Raw genomic sequence first — 13778 nt, 5'->3', positions numbered from 1 at the left:
AAGCTGTAAGCTCACACAATGCTCAGACTTCCCAGCAAGAGTTTCCACAGCAGGGAAGGGAGGAAGATAGTCTGGGGTCCCCCATCCTGGTCTGGCTGCTGGACAAGGCCTTGGGCCTGGTGCTTCAGAGTACTTTGATGGGATTTCCTGTTTTTTGGTTTTTTTTCTCTGCATGTGTATGGGTATTTTCCAGATAGGGTCTCGAAAAACTATTTGCCTGGGCTGGCTTCAAACCTCCATCCTCCTGATCTCTGCCTCCTGAGTAGCCAGGATTACTGGCGTGAGCCACCAGCGCCCGGCTTTTTTTTTTCACGTCAGACAGATAATATGCTGATGTCATAACAAGGTTTCACAGACACACGTGTCACGTAAAGGTGTGAACACCCAATCATCATGCTTATGAACCAAAAAGGATTCTCCTGTTCTTTAAGGTGGGTTGAGTAGATCCATGGGCCCTCACAGCTAAGTCTCCATGGCCCGGGGCACATGGCTTTCCCTCCCTCAGAGTCCCTCTCTCCTACCACTTTAGCAGACCCCTGAGAACACTGCTGGGGGAGGGATGTCCCCCCTCCTGAGAGAAAAGTGCTGCAGTAAGCTGCAGGACCTGGTGGGGGGTCCCAAAGGACCCCCAGCCCCCAGCAGAAGTCTCCCTGGCTTCTACACTGTAACTAGGTGGCTCTGTCCTGCCAAGCCTGCCCCTCCTCCTTCTCCTCCTCCAAGCTCAAATGTACTGATCAGTGAATGAGAGACCACTGAGCTCCATTTTCAAATCACAGGTTCAATTCACTGTTAGCATACTGAGGAAGCTGTTTCTTACTTCAAAACAGCCATTAATGTCCTCCAAATGAAAAGTTACCCCAACATAATTCCTGTTCTTGGATGGTTTAAACTTGGTTACTCCCAAGGGGTGGGGGACCAGGTGGTGTTTGTCCTATCTGAAGATGTGCCCAGCACAGTTGGACACCCTTGTGTCTAGCCATGCCCTGGACAGCATGCTCTCCCTGGGAGGGGTACCAGGTCCCCAGGGGCTCCATTCTGGCCTCTGCCTGCAGAAAGCAAGGGCAAGTGAGAGAGGTCAGTTCCTTTAGCTGAGGCCCATTTGCCTCTGCGGGGGTGGGGGCTGGGGGGGTGGAGGGGTGGGGAGTAGGAAGCCCCATTTTCCTTCTACTCTTGGACTCTTGGTGAGTCTCTCGCCAGGCATCCAACAGGAAAGAACCCTTTGTTCCCAGCTTGTAGGAAGTCTGAGCTGGACTCCTTATCTACCCATAGCATTTCCTGGATAGGGGGCCAGGACGGGTCTGCTGAAGGAGCTGGCTCTCAGCCTTGGCAACCTCCTCTCTTAGTGCCTGGGGCAGGGGAGGCTGTGGACCTTGGCATCAGGTCTAGGCTTTCACGAGAGGTGGGTGAGAGCCAGTAACTATCCTTAAGCGGGTTTCTGGGTGTACGTGTGTGTACGTGTGTGTGTGTACACGTGTGTGTGTGTGTGTGTGTGTGTGTGTGTGTGCGCGCGCTCGCGCGTAGATGGTAATGGGAAAGGGTTAGTCCCGGCTTTCCAGTAAAGTGCATCTTCCCACACGGGTTGGGGAGAAGGTGTCCCCGGGGGTTCCCGCTGCAGCATGGGCCAAGGCCCGGTCCATGCCTGACACCTAGCGGCCTCATGAGCTGGGGCGGGGCGAGAGCAGGGAAGGCTTGAAGGCTGGAGGGCCCCGAGGGAGGATCTGGAGCAAGGAAATCAGGAGGCCCCCAGAGGAGCCCTGGGCAGGGTGACTGTTCTCTCGGCGCCCCACGTCCCTTCCCTCTGGGCTTGGGGGTTCCCATCCTGCCCCCTAGGCCTGGATAACCCGCCCTGCCCCCGCCTGGGCCAACCCGGCCTCCCATCCCCCCAGTTTTGCCCAGGGCCACTGAGTCAGGCTGGGCAGGCTGCGGTCTCAGATGCCACGCGGCCCGGAACTTGGGGCCCCCGGAAGGCAGGTCGCGAGCCGGTTCCGAAGGTTACCCGAGCTCGAGTCCAGAGGCCAGGGTCACGGTGGCCGCGGTGCACCCCGGTCAGCGTCCTGCGCCGCGGACGGAATCTGGCGGGGCCTGTCCGGAACCCGGCCAGGAGTAGGGGACCCGGCACAGGCCGGGCCGGCGCTCGAATGCGGGCGCGTCGAGGGCACTTCCGGCCCCGGTGACCCTTGCCGCGTCGTCTGTCCCGCGGCCAACGCGCCGCCGCCGCCGCCGCCCGGTCGCCATGGCGACGCCGTCGCGCCGAGGCCCGCAGAACCGGCAGAGCGGGCCGGGCGCGGCGCAGGGACGCTCGCAGGCCGGTCGGTAGCACCGCGCGGAGGGACGAGGTAGGCGGCCAGGTGGCCGGGAGCGGGGGGGAGGGGACCGAGCCCGGAGCCCAGGTGTGCGGGGCCAGGCAGGAAGGCGCCAGGTGAGCCTGGACGGCCGGGGCTCCGCGCCCGCTCCGCTCCGGGACAGGCCGGGCGCCCGGAGCCGCGGCGGGCCTTTGGTCTTCGCTCACCTGCCGCTCCACCTGACCCCGGCGTCCCTGTCCCCGCTCTCGGGAGCCCGCAGCCTTCTTTCCCCGCTCCACCGTTGACCCTGGCCCTGGGCTGCCTCCGGGCCGCGTGTCTGCTGGTTAGGGTGGAGACTGCTGGTGACCCCAAGTTTAAATCTAGGGGGCGCCTACGAACTTGTCGTAGAACAAGGTGGCGTGGAAGTGGATCATCCAGCCTGTGCCACCCAGCATTTGAAAGCTGAAACCCGGGCCTCCGCCTCTTTCCCGGCGCTGGGTCTGGCGCAGAGTCTGGCAGGTAGACCGGCCCGTTTCTCCTCTCACACCCAGCTTCTTCGTGCGAGTTTCTAGACTGGGAAACTGCTTGCATCGGCCTTGGGGGGCCCTGGACGGTGGGTACAGCAGGTGCGGGATGGCGCGTGGGGACATCTGCGGCTGCTTTTGACATCAGGATGGTGGCGGGGCCACCGTTCCTCTCCGCTTCCCACCTCCCGCACCTCACAAAGAGGAGGGTCCCTGTGGGCTCTAGCTTCCCCCTGCCTCTCAGCCCTTCTGGTTACCCCTCTTCATTCCACGTTGGCAGTCTTTGAAGAGTTTTCTAAGAGCCGTTAAATGAAAAACAAAATCTTTGCCACCTTCTTTAAATGCTCTGACTTCTCGTCTGAAATTGGACCAAGGCAGGAAAATAGAGGGCTGTTCTAGCCCCGCCCCCTCCTGGAGCCCGAGGTGGAACCACCTCCAGCTTCCCCTCCCTGCCACCTTCCTGGACTCGCCCAGCTCCGGCTTCTGCTCCCATCGGGTGGTTCCTGTGGCATGGTTCCAGTGGCTTTAGATGGCATCATGAGGAATGAACCACCTCTAAAAGCCAGCTTCGCTGTGAAAACGCCCCCTACTTTCTAATCAATTCATAAATGACTTGTGACTATGAAATGACAAAGCAGACCATCCTGCCATTCCTCATTGTCCCAGAAGTTTCTGCTGTGTGTGTGGTGGGGGTTGGGGGTGGGGGTGCTGACGGTGGGCAGAAAGGGTGTGTGGATTTATTAGAGAGGTTTGTACTGTTGGATGTCCTCTGGCTCTCCGTGTCAATTACTGCTGCTCTGCAACTCTGAAGATGCTATGAGAGCCAGATTTAGTTTTTGTTGGACTGCTTGAGTGCTGACTGTGTGGCCGGCACTGTACTAGGCACCTGAACATAGTTTCTCACTTAATCTTTCTACAGTCTAGTGAGGTAGTCTCTGTGTCTCCCCACCTCAGAGATGAGTAGGCAGGCTCAGAGAGGGGACTTGGCTTGCCTGGTGCACACAGCCATAAACAGTGGACCCACTTTGAAATCCCATCTTTCTGACCCAGGCTGCATTGTGACTTTCACAGGCTCCAAGTAGTTTGGTCTTAGTGTGTCCCTCAATCAAAACTTTAATAAAAGCATTTTTACAACTGTTTTGGTATAAAGACAAATACCATTCAGACTGGATTAAAAACAAGCATTTTCTTTGACTCTAAAGTTCAGTTGCTAACAGTTTTTTTCTTCTGATTTTAGCAGAAATGAAAATGTTTTCATTTTTAACTATTGGGTGCCCTGGCCTAGAGCTGTAACTGATGCTGACTTTAACAGTCTGCTTTCTTCCTGGTGCACCTTGGGCATGGGGTGGTAAGAAAGTACCTCGTCCAACAGCTCATCCCTCACTTTGCCTTTCCTCTCATCACATTCTAGGACAGCCCGCTGTTTTACCCATCAAGGAAAGATCCAGTGTCCCGTCACACACACAATAAGCCTTACTATGCTAGGCTTCCTGATGTCCAACCTCCTCCTTGCTCCACCCCCTGATGGCCCAGGCTGTGCAGCATGTGCAGTGTCTGGTCTCCAGTAATGAGATCAGGCCTGGCTGCCTTTTAATAAAACAGTGGGCATGGGGAGGGAGTGTGGTGCTTAGCACAGGTTAAGCCTAGGGGCAGCTGTGTTTCTGTTTAATTGTATTAAGAGAGCAACCAATGCAGGCAGTGTGTAGGCACTGGGGTGGGCATGTTTGATTGTCAGAGCCAAAGGTTCCAGAAGCTGCCACAGATCTGTCACCCTCATCCTGTGCTCTCAGAGAGGAAGGAGAGTAGTTGTGTAAAGGGCCACATGAACACTTTCTGGTTGCAAGATTTTGGTCTGAGCCAGGTGGATTTAGAGCTTAGGGTTCATTTTGAGACCTGTCTCAAAAAAAAAAAAAAAAAAAAGAAAAAGAAAGGACTGTGGTGGGTTGGGGGACGGAGAGGGGGCCAGGGCAGAAGGAACCTCAAGAGTAGAGAGTGTGGTCACTTCCAGGCTCTTAAAGCTGCAGCCCACAGTTCTGCTGTGGGAGTGCAAAGGCCAAGAAAAGCCTGCAGTGTGGGGCTACCCTATGACTTAAAGGCACTTGCTTACCAGGGAGCAAATCCCAAATGGTTTCAAGGCTGGCAAATGCTCCACAGGCTGGTCAGCTTCTGTCCAGAGACATTGGGGTATCTGAGTCCCAGTGCCTCCTTGGGTGCAGAGAACTATCCGTTATGTTGAACTGAGCAGCAGTGGGGGAGTCCTGTTACCAAACACTCCTTTGACTCACTGTTTCTTTGTTTTGAGGCAGGGTCTTGCTGTGTAGCACAAACTGGCCGTGAACTTGAGCTCTTCCTGGCAATCATCCTTCCTCAGGGTGCCAGGATTACAGATGTGCACTATCACATCTGGCTTCCTTCCATTCATTTGTAAAGCACAGAACCACCACTCAATATTTTGTCTTTTTTATTTTGTTGAGGCTTACTATGTAGCCCAGGCAGGCCTGGAATTCTTTCTTTTTTTCTTTCTTTTTTTGATCTACTGGGGTTTGAACTCAGGCTTCATGCTTACAAGCAGGAGATCTACTACTTGAGCCACTCCATCAATCCTGGGCCTGGAATTCTTGATCTTCTGCTTCTGCCTCCCACATGCTGGGATTATAGGCATGTACCACCATGCCCAGTGTTATTTTGTCTTTTTTTATAAATTTCAACTTTCCATACTTAGTGACTGCAGGTGTCGGCCCACCCAAGGTAGGTGGTCCTGCTTGTTGTTAGTGGGTTTCCTGATTCCTGCAGCATCACCTTCACATCCAAAGACCCTTGTAGATCCTAAAGTCATTCTTCATCTCTGGCTTCCTCCTGTGGGCTTGGTCTCCCAGTTCCCCAGGCTGTATGGCCCAAGAGAGCTGTCCTGGTGGCTCACTTACCCTCTTGAAACCCCTTTTCTCTCACCGACCTATTTCTACTAGGAGAGCCACAGGCAGCATAGGTGCTTGGTGCTACGGCTGGGTGAGCAGGGAGCAGGAGGCTGGCGTGGGAGGGGGAGGACTGCCATGGAAACCATGTCAAAGTGACTTCCTCAGCTAGGGCTGCCAGATTTTAGATTGACTTCAGTATTTGGAAAATGTGACAGTGTCACCCTTGTTACTGGGCATTAGAAAGTGCTGGCACAATGCCAGCAGGAGACCTAGACCCCTGGGTGGGAGACCCTGAGGGGTGCTCCCTTTGATAAAGGAAGGGTGGGGCTGGAGACCTGGCTCTAGTGGTAAGCATGAAGCCCTGAGTTCAAACCCCAGTATTGCTGAAAATGAACAAGAAAGAAATAAGGGCTTGGACTTTTTACTGCCCTTCCTTGTGACATCTGCTGTAACTTGTCGCAGGCCCTTGGGGGCAGGGAGCCAGTCTTTTTGGGATAGCCCCAGAATCTAGCAGTGCGGTCAGTAGCAGCTCAGTAAGCTGTTGCTGGCAGTCATCTAGGGTTTGTCTTTCATTGTCTTCTCTTTGAGCCCTAATTTCTTCATCTGGCAAGTTGGAGTAACACCCCTTCCTAATGCTCACAGTGTTCTGTTGAGGATTAAAGGGAGTTTGTGAAGTACCTGGTGCAGAGCTCACTGGCTGTTGGGTCACCCACCCCTCCCTGAGCCACATACTCTGATTTGCTGGCTGCAAGCTGCACTCAGCACTGACTTCCCAAGGAAATCAGGACTGACTTTTTGGCTTTGGATGGGAAAGTCACACACTCATTCGTTGCCCTGTGAAGGGAAACTCACTTGGGTTTCTGCCTGTCTCAGGCTGAGCCAGACAAAGCAGGCTATGGCCGAGCAAGTCCCTGCTCTGCCCTTTGTAGTCTACGTGGCATAAAGAAGCTGTGGCAGGTCAGCTGCCTCAGGGCAGTGTTCCTTCTGTTCTTCCTGATGGGGGCTAATCAGATTCTGACTGCGCTCTTGGCTCTCTGGGGATGAATCTAATAAGGGAGGAGGTGGCCTGGAGAGGATACAGGACAAGTGACCAGAGGAGGACATCTTCTGCACTAGTCGGGGCAAGGTATTAGATACGCTAAGAGAAGGACAAGATACCCTCCCTTCCTCCAAGAAGGGACAGGGCCTCTTGGTGGAGAAGCGCCCGGGACTAACCTAAGACTCAACCTGAGGGGTAAGGAAGCTTAAGGAGCCTTGGGGACAAAGAGGAGGGGCCAGTGCTGGGCACTGGGGACAAAGTGGTGAGCGGGTCACTTTATGGGGCATGTGCAGGGAGCAGACAGCTGGGAGCTGGGGTCCACCAAGGGAGGCAGGACAGGCAGCAGGTTGTGCTGTTGGCCCTGGGGAGCCAGGAGAGCCTCCTCCACCCATGTGGACCTGGTAGGAGCACAGTAGGGCTTCAGGAGGAAGCAAGGGAAGATTGTGTTACAGCTGGCATTTCACTGGCAGGGAGGTGGGGACAGGACCCAGGGAGCTAGTCTGTCCCTGGATTGTCAGGCAGATTGGAGAGGGAGAGGCTGCATGCCCTGACTTGGGGTGGCCAGGAGGGAAGTAATGGCAGAGCCCCCAGGAGCCCCTGAGCTGCTTGGCCTGTGGAGGGGCCAGGGTGCACACTGCAAGTCAAGAGGAGGGCACCACCTCCTTCCCACCACCGGCTGGGAAGGAGGTCAAGACGATTTGGTTACGATAGGGATAGTTTGACCTTGGATGAGTATGCAGTGTTAGATGTCTAGGTGGAGAAGCACTGTGGGCCATTAGATGTGGGGTTGGAATTAAGAGGGAGCATAGGATTGGCATGAGATTTTGCAGTCATATGTGTAGTGACAGGGACAGTGGCAAGAGTTCTAGAAATAGTGGTTCATGTTGGTCAGGACTTTGGAACAGGACTCCCATCCGCTGTGGGAGTTTACAGTCTGAGCTGTATTTATGGTAGATGACTTGACAGAATGTATCAAAACCTTGACAAGAAACCTGGCTAGCCCTGCCGGGGACAAGTGTGCAAAGAACATTGCCTGGTAAGGTGACCTCATGAAGAACTGAAAGCCATGCCCTAAGCTTTGGCTAAGCAGGGACCTGGGGGTCTTGGCTAAGAGACAAACAGCTGTGCAATGCAGAAGTGTGAAGTCTGCACCCGTGAGGTGCATGTGTGTTCGTTTACATGATAAAATATGCATGATATTACATTAAAAAAGTAGGTTAGAAAATGGTACCATCCTGTTTCTGGAAAAATCTGTATATGTGTACGGGACTCTGAGTTCAAATCCCAGTACCACCAAAAAGAAAAAAGTATATATTTTCTGGGATAGAAAAGCATGTAAGGATATAAATCAAATGTTGATGCTTGTAACTTTTTTCTTTGCTTATCCATATTCTCGTCCAGGGAGTGGACAGTACTAACAGCCCTCTTCCTTTTTTTTTTTTTTTTAAATGGTAAGAGTTGCCAACAGTTGTCAGGTGTGGCAGAGAACTGGAGAGTGGAGGCAGAGCCTGATCACTCCTGCAGGGCCAGTGCTAGAGAGGCCACCACCAAGCCTCTGTTTGCTGCTTTCACCCTCCCTGCTGGTACCCACTGCTGCTGGGAGAGGCAGTGGAGAACAGCTGTAGCTGTCTGTGGAGGGGGCGAGTGGCACTCTGACATCTTCTGGTGGGGACGGTGGTGGTAGCGTCCAGCCATAGCAGGGAGCCCAGGCTGCTGCCAACACCAAGACAAACAGAAAGGAAGCCAGGGCCATGCCTGTTCCTCTCTGGCCCTCTCTCCACCCATTCTGGCTGTCTAGGGGCCGGGTGTGGGCACAGAAGGACCTGCAGTATGGTGTGGGGAGCTGGCCTGAGGCTGTCGAGAGCAGTGAGGCTGTGCGTGCAGGGAGGCTGTGTGTACACTGGGACCTCGTATGGGTCTCCTGAGCCAGGCTGTCTGGAGCCTCCTTAAATAGCCACGTCCCTGTTTTGCCTTCCTGCGCAGAGGTTGGCTGAGTTGAGTAGGGCCTTATCCAGTCACCTGCAGTTCTGACACTTTCAGTTCTGCAAACCTTGCCTAAGGGAGGAGAGCAGCCCTTACCTGCTCTCAGTTTGGGAGCACAGCAGGAAGGAAAGGACACTGAGGGCTCAGCAGCGCAGGGCACAGTTACTCCACAGGCCAGAGCAGCTCTGGGTGGGGGTGGGGAGGACTCACCCTCATCTCTAGCTTGGAGCTTAAAAATGGGGGAAGGGGAAGAGGTGAAGATGGGAGGCATACTAAGAGTGTGCTCACTTCTCTGTGATTTACCTGTAACCCCCCTGAGAAAACCTCATGAGACAAATACCGTATAGGCTGGGGCACATGCTCCCATCAGAACTGGGGTGTCTTCCTTTGTGCCCTCCTTGCACGTGGAACTCAGGTCAGGTCCATCTCCATGCGAAGGCTGGGCCTCCTGCTGTACTGCTCTTGGGACTTGGGGACCCTGCCCTAGGACAGTGGCAGGGAGGTGTCTTGTGGGTGGGAGAGCAAGCAGCGCTGCTTTGGCACAGGGGGAGAGGAGGTGGCAGGGGTGATGTGTGGAGGTGGGGCACGTTTGGAGGTGGTGGGTGTCTCTTCTGAGCTCTGTGTCTTTCTTGCAGCAGCAGCCTCACTATGGAGAGTGGCACTAGCCTGGCATCCACGCCTAGTGTGCTGCCGTACTACGTGTTCTTCTCCCAGCTGCTGGGCCTGACTGTGGTGGCCATGACCGGTGCTTGGCTGGGTCTATACAGAGGTGGCACTGCCTGGGAAGGTGCCCAGCAGTTTAACGTGCACCCCCTCTGCATGGTTGTAGGCATGGTCTTCCTGCAGGGTGATGGTAAGTCCTCATGGTGCCAGCTCCCAAGGTCCACCTTGGTGTGTGGCTGTTGCTGGGAGAGGCAGTTTGCAGGGACTCTGTCACCTCTGAATCTTTCAGTTAGACAAATGAAGGATTCTGGAAAAAACAGAGAAGGAAGCCAGATGGAACCTGGGAAGACAGAGCCCAAATCTGAAACCTGGTGGGTGGCAGCTGCTCTGCAAGTGATCCCAGCACTTCCTCTTGCCTCAGCAAGGGGCATCCCTGGTGTGTGCGTGTGCATGCGTGCACACGTGTGCATGTGTGTGCGTGCATGTATGTATGCTTGTGTATGTGTGTGTGAATATGTGTGTGCACCTTCTAGAGCAGAGAGCCAGGGCCCAGCTGTGAGTAAGGCTGTCTTCAGGGGTGGCTGGAAAGTAAGAAAGAAAGATGTGTATGCATGTATGTCTTGCTGCACTTGGTCGTGGCTGAGCTAGAGCTCCTGTCCCCGGGATGGGAGCCAGGCAGTGCATGGCCTGCATCTTGTCTGCAGGCCAGGGGCCCAGGGTGCTGGATCTCTTCCTAGAGGTAGTCCTGGTGGCAGTCACCTTAGGATCTTAGCAGATCCTAAGATGCATCTCTGGGGCCCTGGCCCTGCTCACTGGGGCAGTGGGGATTAGATTGGGATCACAGGGTCCACTCTGGGAACCCAAAAGCTGTTTCCCAAGAACAGCAGTGCTCTGGTCAGGCTTCGATATTGGGCTCTCCAAGGAGCAACATTGCTAAAAGTTATACTCAGTGTCTGGCTGTCACCTCAGTGTGACAGCACCATAAACCCGAAACACCCAGATGAATGAATTCACAGTATTCTTGGCAAGCAGGTGGAGTAGAGGTGAGGTGTCTACTGGGCTACACAGTTGCTGTGGGTGGGGACTGAAGGCAGACCTCTTGTGTTGGCAGAAAGCTTGGCATAGCCTCCTATCCTGGCCTCTGGGTGTGCATGGTGTGTGGGGTGGACAGGGCAGGTGGTGAATGCCCTCTGCAAAGGTCAGTAGCTGCACAAGGTCCCACAGAGCCCTCTTTCTCCTCCACTTCCTAAGACTGGCAATCCTCGACAAGCCTTTAATGCAGATCAGTGTCTAGCCAGTGCTCGCCTCCTTGCTGCTTGGCCAGTGCCACTAACGCACTCACACTCCCCTTCTCCTTCCTGTAAGCCCTGCTGGTTTACCGGGTCTTCAGGAAAGAGGCCAAACGCACGACCAAGGTCCTGCACGGGTTGCTGCACATCTTTGCGTTCATCATCGCCCTGGTGGGTGAGTTCTAGGCTACATCCTCCCCTTTCCTCACCTGCAGCTTTGGGCTTGGGCGGCAGCACCTGGATGCGTGCCATTTCTTCTCCAAAGCTGTGGAGTCCCACCCCATTCCTCTTCTCTCCCACAGGCATCCCAGTCAGGGACACTGGGTGCAGGCCATCCTCAGGCCGGACCAAAGCCCAGAAGGCCGGTAGATGGTTTCCCTCTGGTCATCCACCTCCTCCCTTTTCCATATCCAACCCTGTCCTCACATGGCCCCTGTCTCTGGTCCAGGCTTGGTTGCGGTGTTCGACTACCACAAGAAGAAGGGCTATGCGGACCTGTACAGCCTGCATAGCTGGTGCGGGCTCCTTGTCTTTGTCCTTTACTTTGTGCAGGTGAGACTTTCCAGCACCCCAGGTTCTGAGCTACTAGCAAGGGACAGGGGAGGTGAGGGAAAGAGAAGTCAGGCTGAAGTGTGCAACAGAGGGGCCCATTTTCCAGGGTATGTGCTCAAAGGTAGGTGGTTGAATTCTGCCTTCAGAGGCTGAAATGGGTATAACCCTAGGACTTCTTGGCCAGGGTACCCTGCACCCTTCCTCCCTTTCTGCTGATGTGACCTGTGTGTTTGGTCTCAAGCCCAGCTCCTGCAGTACACGGTGTGATGAACTTTCGGAATAGGTTCAAGGCTCAAGACAAAAGATTTCAAGTATCGGGAGCAGGACCCTTTCCTCATAAGTGCTTCCTCCCTCTGCCTCAGCTCCTAAGATGGGGATCCAGTGGGAGATGCAGGTGTTGCCTTGGAGGCCTCCGCACTGTCCAACATCATCTCTTGTTTTTCTTCTAGTGGCTTATGGGCTTCAGCTTCTTCCTGTTTCCTGGAGCTTCATCTTCTCTTCGGAACCGCTATCGCCCTCAGCATGTCTTCTTTGGTGCCACCATTTTTGTCCTATCTGTGGGCACAGCCCTGCTGGGCCTGAAGGAAGCGCTGCTGTTTAAGCTTGGGTGAGTGTCTTGGGACAGCCTCCATTTTGCTGGACGTTTGCTTTCTGAGTGGCTTTTTTGTGGACTTAGGCAGCAGTGGGTTTTCTTTCTGGGAGGGACGGTGGGGGGGGGTCGATGTTGCCAAACCAAAGCATCCTTAAGGTGCAGCATAGGAATGGCACTTGGGCCAACTGGGACCTGTTGGGTGGCTTCTCCCTTCTGTCCTCCCCTGTAGGGTCAAGTACAGCACATTCCAGCCTGAGGGGGTCCTGGCCAACGTGCTGGGCCTGCTGCTGGTCTGCTTTGGGGTGGTTGTGCTCTACGTCCTGGCTCAAGCTGACTGGAAGCGGCCTCCCCAGGCTGAAGAGCAAGCCCTTTCCATGGACTTCAAGAGGCTGACGGAGGGAGACAGTCCCAGCTCCCAGTAATGGTCAGCCCTCGTCCTGGGCAGGGGCCCGGTGGGGGTGGCTCCCTCGATTCTGTGGGGTTCCTGTAGGCATCTTTTTGCTCACCCCTGCTAAGGCCGAGAGTCTTCAGTCTCTGTGGGAGGTTGGGTCAGAGGAGGGAGTGTGGGTACAGTGTGTCTGCTTTCACTGGGTTCTGGGTTAGGGCTTGTCCTCCGCTTTCCTTCCTCACTGCACTGTAGACGCATCTGGTGAGTCCAGCACAGGCTGCCCCTTCAAAGACTTTGGGCGGGAGGTTGGGCGTCAAGGTGGTGGCAGAAGTGTGGATCCCTGGAGGAGCTGATGAGTGGCTCCACCCTCAAGGCAGATGTCTGGAGTGAGGGCAGGGAAGCAAAGCCAAGAGTGCAGCTTTGTGTAGCGTGAATTCGAACCTGTGGAGCACGAATTAGTGCTTGGCAGTGGAGCAAGTGACATTATTCGCAAAGCACACGACCCAGGAGAGGGAGGGGCACTGCTGGAAAGCACTTAACCCACGAGCTCCGGGGTAGACATTTCATGGCTTCAGCCACACTTGCCTCACAGCTCTCTGCTGTAGTGCTCCCTCCCGCAGTGGTGAGGCTCAGCTCTGGTTGGCACTCAGGCAGGCTCTGTGGGCTGAGGGCGCAGCTCTCACCTACCCACAGCGGCTTCTGCTCTGGAGTGTGAGCTTTTCCTCATTCATCTGGGTCCATCTTTGCAGGATGTTGGGACCAAGGCAGAATGAGATGAATGCCTGCCCTACGGTGTCTGCACATTGCTTCTGCCCCGTGTGTTTTATGTTGTTAGCTGAGTCACTGTCTGGCTTTAGTCTAGAAATGATGTGATTAGAACATTGATCTTGTGCTTGGTGGGCTGGCGAATGCGCTCCCATTTTCCTTGTTTTGAGGAGCCTGACAGTTTGAGACAGACACAGTGGACTTAAGTGACAACTGTATTGGTTACCAAACCTGACTATTATTTTGACAGTTGCCCTGTACCCACCTAAGTGCTGCCTTAGAGAAACACACTGGCATTCTCTGTCACTGAGATTCCTAATCATTGGCTGGTGGGTCCTGTCTCTAGTGATGTCACTTTTCCTAGCTGGGAGCTGGGGTGTGGGCTCCTTTCCCAGCTGGAGCTGCCCACACTCTCCAGCCATCTTCACATCTCCTCTCACCTGCTAGGAAGATGATGCTCACCCCATTTCAATGATGTCCGCTGCAAGGACAGGAAATCTTGTCAGTTCTTTAATCACGGGGCACACGCTTGTGTAGTTAAATGTGTCCATGTGGGGAGCTCACTCTATACAAACCACCAAAGTGTAACTGAGTGTCTCCCTTGCCAGGACCTACAGAGAACTGGAACCATACATTTGTAATGAACCTGTAAGCCGATCTGCTTACCAAAGTGTACATAGATGACTAAGGACCAAAGAAGGACCCAAGCAGATGTGTATGGTGTCTTTTGTTTGCCTGTGGCCCACCTCCTGTGCAACAGATAAGTCAATAAATGTCTTCAGCAGA

General features: G+C 54.5%; 1 protein-coding gene, 1 long non-coding RNA gene and 1 other non-coding gene across 11 annotated transcripts in view; 1 reads left to right on the top strand and 2 right to left on the bottom strand.

Annotated features, from left to right (window-relative positions):
* The window catches only part of LOC141413691 (uncharacterized), a 19163-nt gene extending 16956 nt beyond the window's left edge, over positions 1–2207 (bottom strand). Inside the window, exon 1 of the long non-coding RNA XR_012438476.1 lies at positions 1997–2207. This is a non-coding gene — a long non-coding RNA (uncharacterized lncRNA). The remainder of the gene's footprint in view (positions 1–1996) is intronic.
* Positions 313–415, bottom strand: LOC141414554 (small nucleolar RNA U13). The gene has a single exon (XR_012439569.1). It is a non-coding gene; the product is annotated as a small nucleolar RNA U13 (small nucleolar RNA).
* Positions 1250–13778, top strand: Cyb561 (cytochrome b561). 9 transcript variants are annotated; one of them, XM_074045382.1, is made up of 7 exons: positions 1250–1399; positions 9382–9596; positions 10772–10870; positions 11144–11247; positions 11697–11854; positions 12069–12263; positions 13601–13778. In XM_074045382.1, exons 2-6 carry the CDS (start codon positions 9392–9394, stop codon positions 12259–12261), a joined length of 759 nt encoding a protein of 252 aa, XP_073901483.1. In that variant the 5' UTR covers positions 1250–1399; positions 9382–9391; the 3' UTR covers positions 12262–12263; positions 13601–13778. The 9 variants fall into 9 exon arrangements, with proteins under 9 accessions (XP_073901483.1, XP_073901484.1, XP_073901482.1 ...); XM_074045383.1 differs by having other exon boundaries at positions 1272–1399; positions 9379–9596; XM_020188347.2 differs by lacking the exon at positions 1250–1399 and adding an exon at positions 2211–2336 and having other exon boundaries at positions 9379–9596.

Source organism: Castor canadensis, chromosome 11 (assembly GCF_047511655.1).
Source record: "Castor canadensis chromosome 11, mCasCan1.hap1v2, whole genome shotgun sequence".
Lineage (NCBI taxonomy): Eukaryota > Metazoa > Chordata > Mammalia > Rodentia > Castoridae > Castor > Castor canadensis.
This window is presented reverse-complemented; position numbering and strand designations above follow the sequence as displayed.

Excerpts from the sequence above, each read along its gene's own strand:
- Cyb561 (XM_074045382.1), top strand. The coding sequence starts at position 9,392 with ATGGAGAGTGGCACTAGCCTGGCATCCACGCCTAGTGTGCTGCCGTAC. Across the intron at positions 10,871-11,143 it reads GTTCATCATCGCCCTGGTGG|GCTTGGTTGCGGTGTTCGAC; the intron begins GTGAGTTCTAGG and ends TCTCTGGTCCAG. Across the intron at positions 11,855-12,068 it reads GCGCTGCTGTTTAAGCTTGG|GGTCAAGTACAGCACATTCC; the intron begins GTGAGTGTCTTG and ends CCTCCCCTGTAG.